This window comes from Myotis yumanensis, unplaced genomic scaffold (assembly GCF_028538775.1).
Source record: "Myotis yumanensis isolate MYYU_CA2020_CCGP unplaced genomic scaffold, mMyoYum1.0.hap1 SCAF_8, whole genome shotgun sequence".
Classification (NCBI taxonomy): Eukaryota; Metazoa; Chordata; class Mammalia; order Chiroptera; family Vespertilionidae; genus Myotis; species Myotis yumanensis.
This window is the reverse complement of record NW_027223759.1, coordinates 10,895,205-10,911,149: the sequence shown is the minus strand read 5'-3', so window position 1 is coordinate 10,911,149 and position 15,945 is coordinate 10,895,205. Positions and strand designations below refer to the sequence as shown.

Below are 15,945 nucleotides of genomic sequence, written 5' to 3'. Positions count from 1 at the left end.
AAATATATTTTAATGCAATAAAATGTTAAAACAAGTTAAGCATTTTAAAAAAAGATCCAATACAGCCCTGGCTGGGTGGCTCAGTTGGTTAGAGCATTGTCTCCTACACCAAAAGATTTTGGGTTCAATTCCTGGTCAGGGCACATACGTAGGTTTCAGGATCCCCAGTTGGGGCTCACACAGGAGGCAACTGATGTCTGTCTGTCTGTCTCTCTCGCTCTCTCTCTGTCACTCTAAAAATGAAAAATCAATAAAAATATATCCTCAGGTGAGGATTTTTTAAAAAAAGGTTCAATACATCATATTTACACAAGCTTACCTTAATTCCATTTAATTTATAATATCTGGACATCTCTTAATGTTGAAAATTTTACAGCAAGTAAAATTGATGGGGAGTTTGTATGTGTAGTCTTTGTTTTTAAGAAAAGTTCCTTCAACAGAAAGAGTTGTAAATGAATCCTTCATTTACATGAGTTTTTTGGATTTTAAACTAATATTTTAATACTTCCTTTAACATTTTATGTTATTATAATTTTATAGATATACACAAGTTTTTATAAATACTGTATGAATGAATGGTACTCCGCTAAACTAAAATTCAGTAAGGAAACTTAGAAACATATCACACCCATTTTAGATTTTGAAAGAAAAGCACCTTCAATCTGACAAAAGAGTGCTTCTGAATCATGATTCCTGTGGCCCATCTCTTCTGCTGGTAGACCTTAGTAATAGCAGCCCAAACAAGTCAAAGTGAAATGCCCCAGCAGGAAACTGAAAAGCTCACTGCTCGGTTGGAAAGGTGTCAATAGCAGTTCATTTTTAAAGCACTAAGTAGAATTCACAATCCATAAACTGTGTCAAAATTTTTATGGCACTGTTCAGAGGTGGCATAGAACACCTGGGGTTTTTAAAAGGTACCTGTGTGAATCAAGTCTTGCAAACAAGAATAAAAAAGAAGAGGGGGGAAAATTATAAAAAGTGTTTCCTTTATTTTAGAATAGCTTTAGCCTTGTATATTTTATACTCTATCTCCAGAAGGATTCAAGGAATACTTACATTTTGCAGTTATTATGCAACTTGCCAGAGAAAATATCATACTGTCTTCTAGGATCTAGAAAACAAAGTAAAGTTTAGAAAATATGAAATGCAAAGTGGCCTATATCAGGCCCTACTAAAATAACCTATTCTATAATAGGGATCAAGGTAAGGGGAAAAGTCTATATTATGTTTCATAACTAAGTCTTTATTATGTTTCAGTTAAAAAATCTATATAAGAACCAATCTAAATATCGTCTTGCCTTTTTCCATGCAGTAAACATTTATCTATATTACTGTCTCATGGTAATTTTTGCAAATAAACTGGCTCAGTCCTCCCTTTCTGGCTTGGCCTGGTGCAGCAATGAAGCTTCAGGAACCACGGAAAGCCTGCCACTCACTGTCCTGGGAGCCTGATTCAAGCCTGCACTCACACACACACCAAAAAGCCAGTTCTGTCTATGAAGACTTGCATGTGCGGAATAAAAGGGTGTGGCAATAATGGCTCCCCTCCTGTCTTTTGCCTGACAACACCATAGGTGCGCTGGGGGGAACAGACACACACTGGAACAAGCCAAGCTGCACATCTGGTCATGCAGGCAGAGCAGCTTAGTTGATACAGGCTTATACAGGCCCTCCTATTTTATGATCAGAGATTTTTGGCTCAATATTTGCTTCCCAATCCTATATAATAAAAGGCTAATATGCAAATCGACCAAAAGGCACAATGACTGGTCGCTATGATGTGCACTGACCATGAGGGGGCAGATGCTCAATGCAGGAGCTGCCCCCTGGTGGTAAGTGCACTCCCAGAGGGGGAACACTGCTCAGCCAGAAGCCACGCTCACAGCTGACGAGTGCTGTGGCAGTGGCGGGAGCCTCTCCCACCTCCGTAGCAGCGCTAAGGACCCCTCAGGGGATGTCCGACTAACGGCTTAGGCCTGCTCCCCATGGGAGAGCACAGGCCAGGCTGAAGGCCCCCCCCCCCCCCCCGGGCCCGAGTGTATGAATTTCATGCACTGAGCCTCTAGTTATTAAATAATAAACAACTGCTTCAAAGAGCTAAATATCAGGAGACTAAATACTGTTTATGGATGATGTACAGTAAAAGAAAAGAAAGCCATTGGATTTTGGAGGCCATCTGGATTAAATGAATAAAAACCACACTCTATACATGTGTGATTATTTTTTATTTAAAAAATGTTTAACAATTACATTACCTGTTGGTCATTAAGGTTTCCCTGTACTAAGGAGTCAATGAAAATATGTTGACTAATGTTCTTTCCTTTTCGTTCTTTTATGATTTTCTTCAAAATAGATTCCAGTTGCATAAGGGCTTAGTGAAAAAAAACAAAAAAAAAAAATTTAGAATATATGCACTTGTAAAGATTAAACTTTAAAATATTTCTGTACAATGCTATTACTACAGAATAAAATTTTCAAAGGTAAAGTAGTAACCAACAATTTTTTAAAAGCTAATTTATGTTTAAATTCATCTACTTTCTTTTCCTTCTCTTCACTAAATTTTATACGTATACAAAAAAGTACATAAGCCATATATGCACCATCTAAGGAATAATTATAAAGCAAACACCTATAATATCGCCACCCAGGTCAAGAAGTAGGACAATGCCAGCACCTTAGAGGCCTCCACACACATATACCTCTCCACTGATATTATCCACCTCGCTTCTAATTTCTGTCCTCTTAACTTTATTCTTCTCTCAAATCAGGCATCACCCAGTTTAGGGACAGAAACAGATGTGAAATAACAAGAAAAGGGCCCAGCCAGCATGCCTCAATGGCTAAATGTTGACCTATGAACCAGGAGGTCATAATTGGATTCCCAGTTGGGGCACAGGCCCAGGATGCAGGCTCGATCCCCAGTGAGGGTGTGCAGAAGGCAGCCTATCAATGACTCTCTCATCATTGATGTTTCTATCTTTCTGTCCCTCTCCCTTCCTCTCTGTAATCAATAAAAATCTATATATTAAAAAAGAAAACTCCTAAAACCTAAAAGATACAGAGTAGCCGATATCCAACAATCAAAAGAATTATCCAAAGATCATTTCTCAGTTCCCATGTTACTTGGCTTATCATAGCACTTGATGATGTCGACCACTTACTTGCAGGAAACACTTGGTCATTTGGCTTCCAGGATTCACAATCTCTCAGACTCCACGCTTTCCTCTCACTCCCCTACCTGCCCATTCTCAGTCTCCTTTGTTGATTCCTTCTCATCTCTAGAATTTTTTCATGGTAGAATGTCCAAGGTCACATATCAGTTTTTGGGACTCTTCTCTGTTGCTATTTACATTCAATTAGATTGGTGATCACCAGCCCCAAGGCTTTAAATACAATCTATGTACTTAACACTCGAAAATTTATATTTCCAGTCAGGACCTTTCCCCTGAACTCCAGACTCATGTATCTTAGAACCATCTCAGCATCTCCTCTTGGCTGTCTGAAACATATTAAACATACCATATCCAAAACTGACCCTTGATCTTTCCCCTCAAAGCCGATCTTCCTAGTCTGTCCATCTTATTTCCCAATAGCTTTAATTTCCAATTACTTAGGCCTAGAATCTGGGTATCCTCCTTCTCGCTTATACCCCACATCTAATCTGTCGACCCATGTTGGTGGATTTGTCTTCCAAATACAGAATTATTCTCCCTTATTTTTTTTCTTGCTACATTTTCTGTTGCCTGACACTGAGTCCACACCACATTATTTCTCTTGCCTGGTTCATTGCAATAGCTCCCTAAGTAGTCTTCCCACTTCTGCTCTCAGTACCTCCAACCTACCATAGCAACCAGAGTGATCCTTTAAAAACAGAATTCAGCCCTGGCCGGTTTGCCTCAGTGGCTAGAGCGTCGGCCTGTGGACTGAAGGGTCTTGGGTTCGATTTCAGTCAAGGGTACATGCCCGGGTTGCAGGCTTGATCCCCAGTGGGGGGCATGCAGGAAGCAGCCCATAGATGGTTCTCTCTCATCATTGATGTTTCTATCTCTCCCTCTCCCTTCCTCTCTGGAATCAATAAAAAATATTAAAAAAAAAAACATAATTCAGATCATAACTCTGCTCAAAACCTTCCAGTGGCTTCCTATCTCATAGTAAGAACCTATTCACACAATGGTCTACAAACCAGACAAAATCTGTCCCTATCCCCAGTCATTCTAGCCTCATCTCCTTCTATTCCTCTCTGACTCACTTCACCACAGACACACCCTGTTATACCTTAAATATACCATGCAGAACCCCACCTCAAGGACTTGGCAATTACTTTTCCTCTACATGGAATATTCTTCCCTTGGACGTAGGATGTCCACATGACAGTTACCTTACCTCTTACAACTGTTTGCTCAAAGGTCACCTAACTTGGTGAGGCCTTTCCTAATGGCTTTATTTAAAATTGTAACCTCCTCCCCTCTAGCACTCCCTATCCCCCTTCCTGATTTAATTTTCTCCATAGCACTTTGCATTTTTAACACACTATTGCGTTTATTTATTTAGATTATTGTCTGCCTCTTTCCACTAGAATGTGCTGCCACAAAGACAGGAATTTTTGTTTGCTTTGTTATACAATCTACTTTATTTAGAATCTAAAAAATTATAAGTTATTCATTTCCATTTATATTAATTGAATCAATGTTTGTGAAATACATTTTTTATTAAGGGGAGTACTCTAAATGCATCCACCGAGATAATCAGAATGGTCACAAAAACTAAATAGCAGAAAACGTATCAATTAAATTGGCTTTTCTGGACTTAGTCTGGACACCAAGGGAATCACTGAAATGGTCAGCCCCAGGAGGACAGGGATTGTTGTCTTCTATACGGAGAAGAGGGCCCAGCACATATGGGCCTCAATAAACATTTGTTGAAAGAATAAAGGAAGAGAATCCTGAGGGGCAATACTGTTATATGTGGAAAACAACCCATTATTCCAATGCAGTTTATGGATTTTAATTTACCCCAGCCTACCTCCAAAAAAAGGAACTGAAGCAGCTCAGAATAAAGGTATTAAAGCATTTACAATCATTAAATTATTGACAGAATATGTAAAATAAAATAAAAATGGGGAGAATAACTTGGGGGAGCCATCTTAAACTAAAACTGCTATTTTTCTGAGTTTACAAAGTTGTAAACAATGCCAAACAATTTTGAAAATATTGTTTTCAAAATTATATATGTTATAATGGCAATAATTTTTATGTTGCTACATTTTTTACAAATATTACAAAATATTTAATTATATAGATATGATTTTCTTAACAGTTCCTATGTTGTTGGATATTTATATTGTTTCTGGTTTTCTACTTGTAGAAATAGCAGGGACAGAAATATTCAAGAAATATTTTTCTCTTTCTAAGTAATTTAATCCATCATTTATTAATCTTACCATGTGTCATCAAAATGCTTTCCTAGGGTTGTACCCTTACATTCTCCATTAATCCTGTAGGCTATTCCAACTCTACAGCATTCTCATTCTGCAGTGATTGCTAGAATTTCATTTACAAATTCACTGCTTTTTCCTCTCATTTGTTTAAGAACTTCCATTATGGGAAATGTAGGGGGGGGGGGGGGGGGGGGGGGGGAACAGAGAAAAAAACCATGATTTATAATTTCATTGTTCCAAAATAGCCCTATTAAAATAAAGCACATATCCTTTTGTCCTCACTAGAAATTAAGAGTGGCAAAACTTACCATCTTCATATTGTTTTTTCCGAGTTGTACTTTTATCAAGTGATCCATCTAGAAAGCCTTTCCCGATCTCAGACCAAACCTAAAAATAGGAAAACATACCTACTATCTAATATGTAGATTTTCTAAATAATAAAACAATCTAAGCTAATAATTGAAGAACTCTGGCCTCACGAACAGAACTTATAATTAAGCTCTCACTTTTAAATAAGCCACATAATCATTTACTCCATAGTCTATGAGAATAGGACAAATATATTTTAATAATTTCCACCAAGAAACTCTCAAATTAATTATAACTGAAAAGTCCAAAGTTCCTTTCCTGCCCTTGCCAGTGTGGCTCAGTTGGTTGAGCATCATGCCGTGCACCCAAAGCCTGCCAGTTTGGTTCTATTCCGGGTCAGGGCACATACCCAGGTTTCAGGTTCAATCCCGGGTGGGGTGTGTGTGGGAGGCAACTAATCAATGTTTCTCTCTATCTCTCTCTCTCCCTCTCTCTCTCTCTCTCTCCCTCTCTCTCTCTCTCTCTCTCCCTCCCTCCCTCTCTCTCTCCCTCTCTCTCTCTCTCTCTCTCTCTCTCTCTCCCTCCCTCCTTCTCTCTGTCTCTCCCACCCATCTACTCTCTCTAAAAATCAATGGTAACAATATCCTTCAGTAAGGATTAATAACAAAAAACAAAAAAGAAAGAAAGAAATATGGGCACAAGACATGAGAAGCATCCCACAAAAGAAAAAAACACAAGTATTCAACAAAATATTAAACAATGTGTAACCTCACAAACAAGAGAATAATTATATATTTTAATCATGAAATATTTTTGAACAATTAAGTAGGGGAATACTTAAAGTACCAATAATTCTAAATGTCAAAAGCACAAGGAAAGAGCACACTAATGTTGGTGAGAAAATAACTGGGACAATGTTTCTGGAGAAACACAATCAGCGACTGAATGTGAGGTGTACATTTTTCACACTCAACATCTGTGCAATCGGTATGCACCTTACAACTGAGGCCAGCTCCCAACTGCTGTCAGCCACGAAGCAGTCATGATGAAGTTGTTATCACCTCTGCATTCACAACGTGGTTATTATTCCCGGTGACATGCACCCCTTGGTGTTTCAAACATTAGATCATTTGAGGTAGGATTTCAAGACATGTTTATGTGGTAGGCAGTTAGAAAGACTTGACCAGAGTAGGGAGGAAGGGCTAGGTATAGAAGGTCACCAGGGTGAAAAGTCTCGGATGCCTAGCAAAGGACAAATGTAGGGTGTGACCTCACCCTCAAGGCGACCCTTCCTCCACTAGCTTATCCCTGGTCATGCATGGGGTTTGGATACCCTGGCCTTTCCTCCCTAGAGATAACATCTAGGCCTCAGCTATATTTCAGCTCCAGGCCCAGAAAAGCAGCAAAACCAGACAAGTGACACCAAGGCTGACCTCAGGACAAGCTACATTGGATAATGACCCCCTGCCCTGGCACTGACCAATCAATTAGTGGAGACCTGGACCCTGAAAGGACACACCTGGAAAGCTGCTGAATATTCTATTGAAATCTTCCCCTGGGATCTCCCCTGAATCTCTACCCTTAAAACCCTTAAGATAGAGGATCCAGTGCACTCTCCTCCCAGAGCACCCCTTTACCTGCCCCTCCCCCCGCCCCATCTCCTCTCTTCCTCCCCACAGGTGCATCACCTTGACCTTCCTCACTTCTAAGCGCTAAGGGCCCCTCCTTTGCCTCTATAACTTGTTTCCTAAGCCCATTTCTTCTATGAATTACTTCTACCTCTGTGATTTTCCAAATAAATGTTCTCTTATAGTTTGAGTCTTGGCTCTGAATTCTTTCCTAGCTACACTCAAGTACTGAGATTGCTAAACCCAGGTCTGATCTGACACCACTGGTCTCACACACCTGGTGCCCTTCCTACTGCCTCCACTCAGCCAAACCGGCTAGGGCTAAACCTGATTCTTGAGAGGCAAAATCTACATTATTTAACTATTTAATCTGATGAGAGAATAATTTTAAATTTGGTCCTGGACTTACTGTGCCATGATTCTTCTGGAAGCGAATGACTTCCTGGTCATCTTCAAATGTACTACCCATTACCATCTGTGTAACAGACTTCATAGCAAAACCAAGCATATGCTGGCAAAGGGGTATGTGCTGGGACTCTGGGTAGGAGAGCCATTTATTTAATAATTCTTCTGAAAGCTGAAAGAGAACAGAAGCCCACATGATTTATTGTTCTCTCCTGAATAAGCATTCAAGTGATTGGTTAATTTGTCAGGCTAACTGGCTCCACCTAAAATTACATCCTCAGTGGTTCAGATTCAGATTCTGTCAAGAGTTGGTTTGCAAAACAGAACAGAACCAGGACCACCACCACCACAACAAAATATATATTTTAAAAGTTCAAAGGCTGGTAAAATCTTAAGGCTAATGGAAATTAAGAGGCTAACTTCTTAGTATCTAATTAAAAATAGCTATGACCATAAAAATCTTGTTACCAATACTGTCACTTGTATCACATAACTGAATTTTGACTTACTTATGGCTTAATCCACTTGTTTTGCACCTTATTCTCTAAATCAATGCAAATACTATAAATGACTCATACAGGATTTTTCTCTAGGCAAACACATCTAGATCTTTTGTTAGAGGATTATGTGAATCTTGACTAGTTTATATTAGGTGGGAATTCTAACAATCTGTTGATGAGCTTCATTGGATAGTCAGATCAGTGTTATATATTAACTTATTATTGGTAGAAATGTCCAAATCTATGATAAATGCTTTCATTCATAATAGACTTTTTAAAAATATCCTTTCTAATTTTTCCATGTGTGATATATGTATATTTATATGAAAAACTACCATGTGGTTGAATAACAAGAATGTGTTTATGCTGGAATATTCTTTTACCAGCTATATTTATATGATAAATAAATTACATATATATGATACATGAACTATAAAAACCAAAAAAATATATGCTATTAATCTTATCATTTATCCTGAATAAGGACACATGATACACAATAACTTACTTCTTCAGAATGTTCACGTTAAAATACCATATTAATTTCAAGTAACATAAAATTATATTAGAGAAAACAAGTCAGTCTACCTAGAAGCTAACTTACAATACAAAAGATAAGATTTTAGAGTATATATCAGTTTTCTGAAAGAATACAAACTTTCTTTTTGAAAAAAGTTTTTAGGTAGTTAATCAGTAATTATTGTAAAAATATTAGAATTTCAGAGAAAGCAAATTCTTTTTAATTCCACCTTACATTAAGATATTACTGTGACTGCAATACTCAAAAAGGTTTTTAAAAAGAAGAAAAAAAATCGCTAGCCAAGCAAAACCACATTCCAGGGTAGCAGAATCAAGCTATAGAGCAGCAATGTGCCAGACCGACTGGGATCAAATCCTAGTCCTACTGTTTACCAGCTATATGTCCTTGGACAAGTAACTTAACCACTTTGTGCTTCAGTTTCTTCATCTAAAAAGAGAGAAATAATAATACATACCTATAAAGTTCTTATGAGGATTAAATGAGCTCAAGAAGCTATTGAACCAATGAACTCAATAATTTTGGCTATTAATATTATTACTAAGTTGTCAATTAAAAGGATAGTCATAAATTCTAAAATCCAGAAGTACTTGTTAAATCAAAATTTAGACTCAAAGTCACAGCATAATATTAGATTAAAGCACACAGAAGAGAGAAGTTACACTCACAGAATTAAAGTGGAGGTTTACACTCAGCCTTGGAGCAGAGACAGTCGGGCAGGAAGGAGTCAGAACACAGGGGATGAGGTTTGTGAAGATGAGAGAAGAGTCAGAACAGAACTCAGATCTGGACCGCCCCCCTCCAAAAAATAAAGGCAAAAGGTTTAGTAAGTCAATATGAAATACACAACTTAATTCGGGGTGATAACTTTAGGTAAGCAGCTATTCTCTTAAAGAAAACCACTGGTATAGACAGCAGTACTCTTCAGTCACAAGAAAGGGGCTGTTGTCTCAGCAAAGCAGGAGGCAAGGACATCCATAGCAAACAAAAAGGGTGGGTAGGACTAGCAATACTACTTTAAGGGTGAAGGTTTGGAACAATCCTATGAGGACACAGAGAACTAACAGAAAGCACACAGGGTTCCTTTTACAGACAGAAAGGAAATGGTATTAATAAGTATTATTTTCACACTCTGTAAATCATTTGTGGAGCTCCTTAAAAATGTCAGATCCACCTCTCCCCCAAAATGTCAGATCCCTTCCCAGTGATTCAATTCATCCCAGTAGATTCCAAGTAATCTACATATTTAACAAGAGAGAGTTTCAGGTAAATGCAGACCATGTTTTAGGAAACAGTGGTTTAAAGTCTGGCCTGAAAACAACGGACAAATCTATTGATATAGAAAAAAATTTCAGGTTCTCTCCACTACCATAATTTCCATTTATACAGGGGGTCTAGGTGTTAAGTTTTTTTTCTTTTTGTTTCGTTTTAGAATTTCAGGACAATAAAGATCAGCTTAGAAAGACAGGTAAGAAAAAGTAGCGAGGACAAGACACACAACAGTTAAAAAATATGTTATCTGGATTGCAGAACTCCAGGCCAAACTACTTATCACCTTACCTTTAGCAGGAGAGCAAAATTACTCTGCAGAGAATCAGTCACACCATTTTCATACAATTTTTTTCTTGTGTAGTTTTCACTCACATTCCCACCACCGGATTGATACCTTAACAATGACTTTAGCATGGTTTCAAAAGGGTCCACTGAAACACACAAATTAAACATTTCTAAGTCAAAGTAATCACTCAAAAAAACAAACAAACAAACAAAAAACCTCCAGCAAAAGGACATAGAGATCAGGGAATTATGGGATTGTAAGTGCCACAACTCCCTTAAGTCTTTCCTAAATAGGAAAAGTTAGAGGCAATGAAAATTGTCAAAAATACAATATCCTGATTGGGAAGCCCACCATAAACCATTAATATGTGCATATACTTTCTACCTATATAACAATATCTTTGACTTCTAAAAATAAAAAATAAAAATAAAAAGCCTTATGCCCTGGCTGGTGTTCTCAGGGGTTAGAGCATCGACCTATGGACCAAAGGGTCTCCGGTTCAATTCCCAGTCAAGGGCATGTACCTGGGTTGCAGGTTCTTTTCCCGGCCCAGGTCAGGGCATGTGCAGGAGGCAATCAATCAATCAATCTCTCTCTCTCTCTCTCTCTCTCTCTCTCGGCAATCAATCAATATCTTTCTCTCTCTCTCTCTCTCTCTCCCTCTCTCTCTCTTTCTCTCTCTCTCTCCCACCTTCCCTCCCTCCCTCCCTCCCCTGCCTCCCTCTCTCCCTTCCACTCTCTTTAAAAAATCAATGGGAAAAATATCCTTGGGTGAGGATTAACAACAACAACAACAAAGTTCATTCCACTGATTTTAAAGCAAAATTGATGATTCTGTGTAATGGTCAAGTGTTTGAGTTAAAATTATTTAGATGAGTTCAACATAAAATTCTTTTCTCCTTTATCCATTATTTGAAGTGTTTCTTTAATAACTCTGCTTTCACACACATACAAAAATACGCTGTCATGGTAAACAATTAAAAAAGAAAGTAAAATACATCTAAATCTCACCACAAAGATATCCAGTTAAACACTTTAGAGATCTTCTTTAGAGCTGTTACCATTTCTTAATAGAGAGAACATTCTGTCAGACTTCACAAAGAACTACAGCCCCTTCTTTCAGAGCAGTGTCTCAGCTCATTAGTGTGATCATTTCCTCGCTGTTTACATGCTCCCCGTCCCCAACACTAAACTATAATCTCCACAGGACAGAGACCACATCTGGTTTTACTCAGCACTGTATGTCCTGGCAGAGCCATCTTTCTATGATGTGGAAAGCTCAGTGATTCAGGGCATGAACTCAGGCCAGCAGCCGTGCTTCAAGTCCCAGCTCCATCACTCATTAGCGGTGTGACCTTGGGCAAATAATTTAACTTCTCTTAACCTCAATTTTTGTCTTCTGTTAAATGGAAATAACCATAATACCTATTTCATAAGGTTGTTCTGAGAATTAAATGATTTAACACTTATAAAAGGTTTAGAATAGTATTGCTGGCATATAGTAATTGCTATACAAGTATTTGGTAAACAAAATAAAATACATCTGTATCATCATATTAAGGCCTGAAAGCAATATTAAAAGTATTCTTTTATGCAGCCATTGGTAAGTATATGTTTGCTTCAAATTTTCATTATAAATAATGCTAATATCTTTTCTCATTTATGTGATTATCAATTCATGATAAATTCTTAAAGATTATAATTGCTAAGTCAAATGTTACTGCCAACCTTCTCTCCAGAAGGTTTGTAAACCATTTATACTCCATGTTTCTCCATTCCCTCATCAATAAAGAGTTTGTCGCCCTAACCGGTTTGGCTCAGTGGATAGAGCGTTGGCTTGCGGACTAAGGGGTCCTGGGTTTAATTCTGGTCAAGGGCATATATCTTGGTAGCGGGCACTTCCCCAGTAGGGGGTGTGCAGGAGGCAGCTCATCAATGTTTCTCTTTCATCGATGTTTCTAACTCTCTATCCTTCCCCCTCTCTGTAAAAAATCAATAAAATATATTTAAAAAAAAGAAAAGAGTGTGTCAATATTTTTCATCTCTTTAGTTAGAAAGGGAAAGATCTCATTTTTATTTGCATACTACTGATTATCAATGAGGTTGAAATTTGCTTATTGGCCATTTATATATTTCTTCTTTCTTAATTACCTTGTTTTTACCCATTTTTCTACAATTGCATTTTATTTTTTTCTTATTAGGTTTAAAAAATTTTTTTTATTTACTTTAATAATTTATTTTTAATCCTCACCCAAGGATATGTTTATTGATTTGAGAGAGGAATGGAGAGAGAAACATTGATGTATGAGAGAGAAGCATCAATCGGTTGCCTCCAGTATGTGTTCCTACAACCTAGGTATGTACCCTGACCAGAACTGAACCCACAACCTTTTTAGAGTACAGGTCGATGCTCCAACCAACTGAACCACCAACCCGGGCTTTCTTATTCGTTTTTATTTACTTTATAGATAAAGGCCCACAGGGAATGGGCCTAAGCCAGCAGTCAGACATCAGCCGGGGAAGACCACGGGAGGGCTCCAGGGCATGTCCAGCCCATTTCCCTCAGTCCCAATCGGCTGGACCCCAGCAGCAAGCTAACCTACCAGTTGGAGTGTCTGCCCCCTGGTGATCAATGCACATCATAGAGAGTGATTGAGCGGCCTTAGCATATCATTAGCATATTACTCTTTGATTGGTTCAATGGACGACTGGACAACTGGACACTTACCATATTAGGCTTTTATTATATAGGATTTATATAGAGAGACATATAATTAATATATCTATGTGAAAAAAATCATTTTATAATATTGTGTCTTAAATCAGGTAATAAATATAGAAACTTCAGCACAATGCTTGGCCCATAGTATAAAGCATTCAACAAATGTTAGCTATTCCTATTCAAAAACAATGTATAGCTCTTTATTTACAGACAATTATTCTTAAAAGATAAGGATCAGCTAATTAGAAAGAAAATTAAACTTACATGTCTTATTGGGGTTGATATGCTGCTTCAGCACATTGACAGTGCCCAAGCTAACCACAGGGCGCCTGCCAAACCAGAAGGAGACCACAGGCCCATATCTCTCATGCAAATTTACCAGGAACTCATGCAAACTTCCACTGTTCACAATATCTGGAAGATTACCATCCCTGAGAAAAGAGCAACATTGAACAAAATAATCAAATTAACTTGGAAGAATCAGAAAAGTAACTGTGTCAAGAGATGAAACCAAAGGTATAAGAAATTCAATTACTGCAAAACCCAAAACTCAATTATATTTGACTTCTTGCTTTCTAAAGATATATTTAGACATAGATTTGTCTGATATTTTTAGAGTTCATAATACTTCAAACCAAATACGAAGGGTATACAAGAAACATCTGATTTAGAAAACGGAAAAAAAAAAAACAATTTTTGCAGCACCTCATTCTGAGACAGCAATGAACATCATCAGAGGCTGATGAAAAACATCAGATAAGCTAAGGCAATTTTTCTTCATTCCTTCTATCTTAATCCTATCTTTCTATTGCCAAGTTTCTCTGGCTAGGGGAAATGAAAGAAATGGGAGGTTTTTAATTATACAGCCCTCCTTTTTGTTCTTAAATGAAATTTAGGTTGTATGCTAAGAGGTAAGTTAAAGGTAAATAAAGGAGCCCTGGCTGGTTTTCCAAAGGGTCACAGGTTCGATTCCAGGTCAAGGGCAATTATCTTGGTTGCAGGTTCCATCCCAGCCTGTTGGGACTCGTGCATGAGGCAACCAATCAACATGCAGCCAATGACACACATCGATATTCCTCTCTCTCTCCCCCTTCTCTGTCCCTTCCACTCTCTCTACAAAAAATCAATGCCAAAAAATATTTTCGGGTGAGGATTAAAAAAAAGAGAGAGAGAGTAAATAAGGAATTAAATGAGCTAGTAATCTAAAAATTTGACTTAGTTTCCATACCAAAAATCAAGAATTGACTCTACTTAATTCCAAAAAAGTAATTACTCACTTTTCATCCGTTGGAGTAATCCCTGGAATTCCTGCAGCTTGTCTGGAAGCCTTAAAGAAAAATTTTGAAATAGTTTATTTAGTATAATGAATTATCATACAACCCATAAGTCAGATGTGTTTTGCTAAGACATCTGCAGGACCTTAAATAATGGCTTTCCAATTTGGTTGAATCGCAGGAATTATTCCTATGTTAAATACAAAAACTGGGTTCTTTGTCATTTAAAAGGAGTATCTTAATATTCTTCCTCTGTGCCAATTTAACATCCATTCAACATAAATTAATACATAAACAAGCACATTTTTCTTTGTTCAGTTTTTATATATGGTCCCAACTGGCTTGACTTGAAAAATAAATCAATGTCATGTTGGTAACAGTTTGATTCCTGCTCTAGCTGGTTTGGCTCAGTGGATAGAGTGTGGCACATACCTCAATGGCAGACCCTGGCCGGGAGCACTTGCACAGGCAACCAATCGGTGTGTCTCTCTCACATCGATGTTTCTCTCTCTCTGTCTCCCCCTGTCCCTTCTACTCTCTCTCAAAAAATTAATGGAAAAATATCCTCGGGTGATGATTAACAAACAAACAAACAAAAAGTTGATTCCTAAAATGTCAAAGAATTTACTAAAATACAACATGATATTCATCTTTTGCTTTAATAGTTATTATCAGGGTCATACAGTCAGGGAGGTGTCTGGTACAGAAATAAATAACAAAATAACAAAATAATTCATAGCAAATTGGTCAAAGGACAAACTTTAAGAAATGAACTGGGGAGAAGTTTGGGGAATTTTAATTTTCTTTAATTTTGAACCAGGTTTATGGTTGCTGTGCTTGGGGTCAGTGTTTTTTCTGATTTTACAACAAGCATATCACTTTTATAATAAGACTTTTATAAAATAATTTTTAAATAAACTAAATGTTTATAGAAAAAAATAACCAAAAATATTCAATTCCAGAATCAATTCTGAATGTTGTCAATGATTTTTACTAGTACTAATCAGAGTTTATCTATTTGGCATATTCTACTTAACATTATGTAAATAAAAGAACCTTATTTATTTATTGGAACATGTAAAGGAAAACTATGTTCCATCATGGAGTCAGAATTGCTTAATCATTTTCCTACTCTACTGTAGGAAAACATCTGGGCTCTTTTCTTTCTTTTGTTTTCTCATTATTACAAATAGCGCTATGAAAATCTTTGTACAACTTTATTTTTTCCTCCTTTGGGGTTTGTATGTATGCCAAAAGATAAATACTAGGTAGAAGGGTACTAACTAAAGGGTTTTATAGTTTCTCCTAATTACAAGAATGCTATCTAGACAATAGTGTGTGTACCTTGCATTTAACGGATAACAATGAAACCTATAATGTATAATTTTGTAATCGTCTCATCAATAATGAATATTTTTCAAGGTTATTATAAATGGCGGGAAAAAGGATGGAAGAAACCCTGTAAATTGAAAAAGGTAGTCAATGACATAAAAAATCTTATTATTGCCCTGGCCGGTGTGGCATAGATGGTTAGAGTGTCATGGGTCCTGTGCCGGGAAGGGTCACAGGTTTGA

The 15,945-nt window shown here is 37.4% G+C and overlaps 1 protein-coding gene across 2 annotated transcripts in view; it reads right to left on the bottom strand.

The window, feature by feature from the left end:
* The window catches only part of CYP20A1 (cytochrome P450 family 20 subfamily A member 1), a 30,307-nt gene that overhangs the window by 12,775 nt on the left and 1,587 nt on the right, over positions 1-15,945 (bottom strand). Inside the window, exons 2-8 of one of the 2 annotated variants that reach the window (XM_070421894.1) lie at positions 14,375-14,424; positions 13,362-13,528; positions 10,378-10,520; positions 7,784-7,951; positions 5,746-5,824; positions 2,256-2,371; positions 1,057-1,111 (exon numbers count right to left, since the gene is read on the bottom strand). In XM_070421894.1, coding sequence (XP_070277995.1) covers positions 1,057-1,111; positions 2,256-2,371; positions 5,746-5,824; positions 7,784-7,951; positions 10,378-10,520; positions 13,362-13,528; positions 14,375-14,424 — 778 coding nt within the window. Of the gene's footprint in view, positions 1-1,056; positions 1,112-2,255; positions 2,372-5,745; positions 5,825-7,783; positions 7,952-9,485; positions 9,529-10,377; positions 10,521-13,361; positions 13,529-14,374; positions 14,425-15,945 lie in introns of those variants that run through there. The other variant, XM_070421895.1, reaches the window with a different exon arrangement.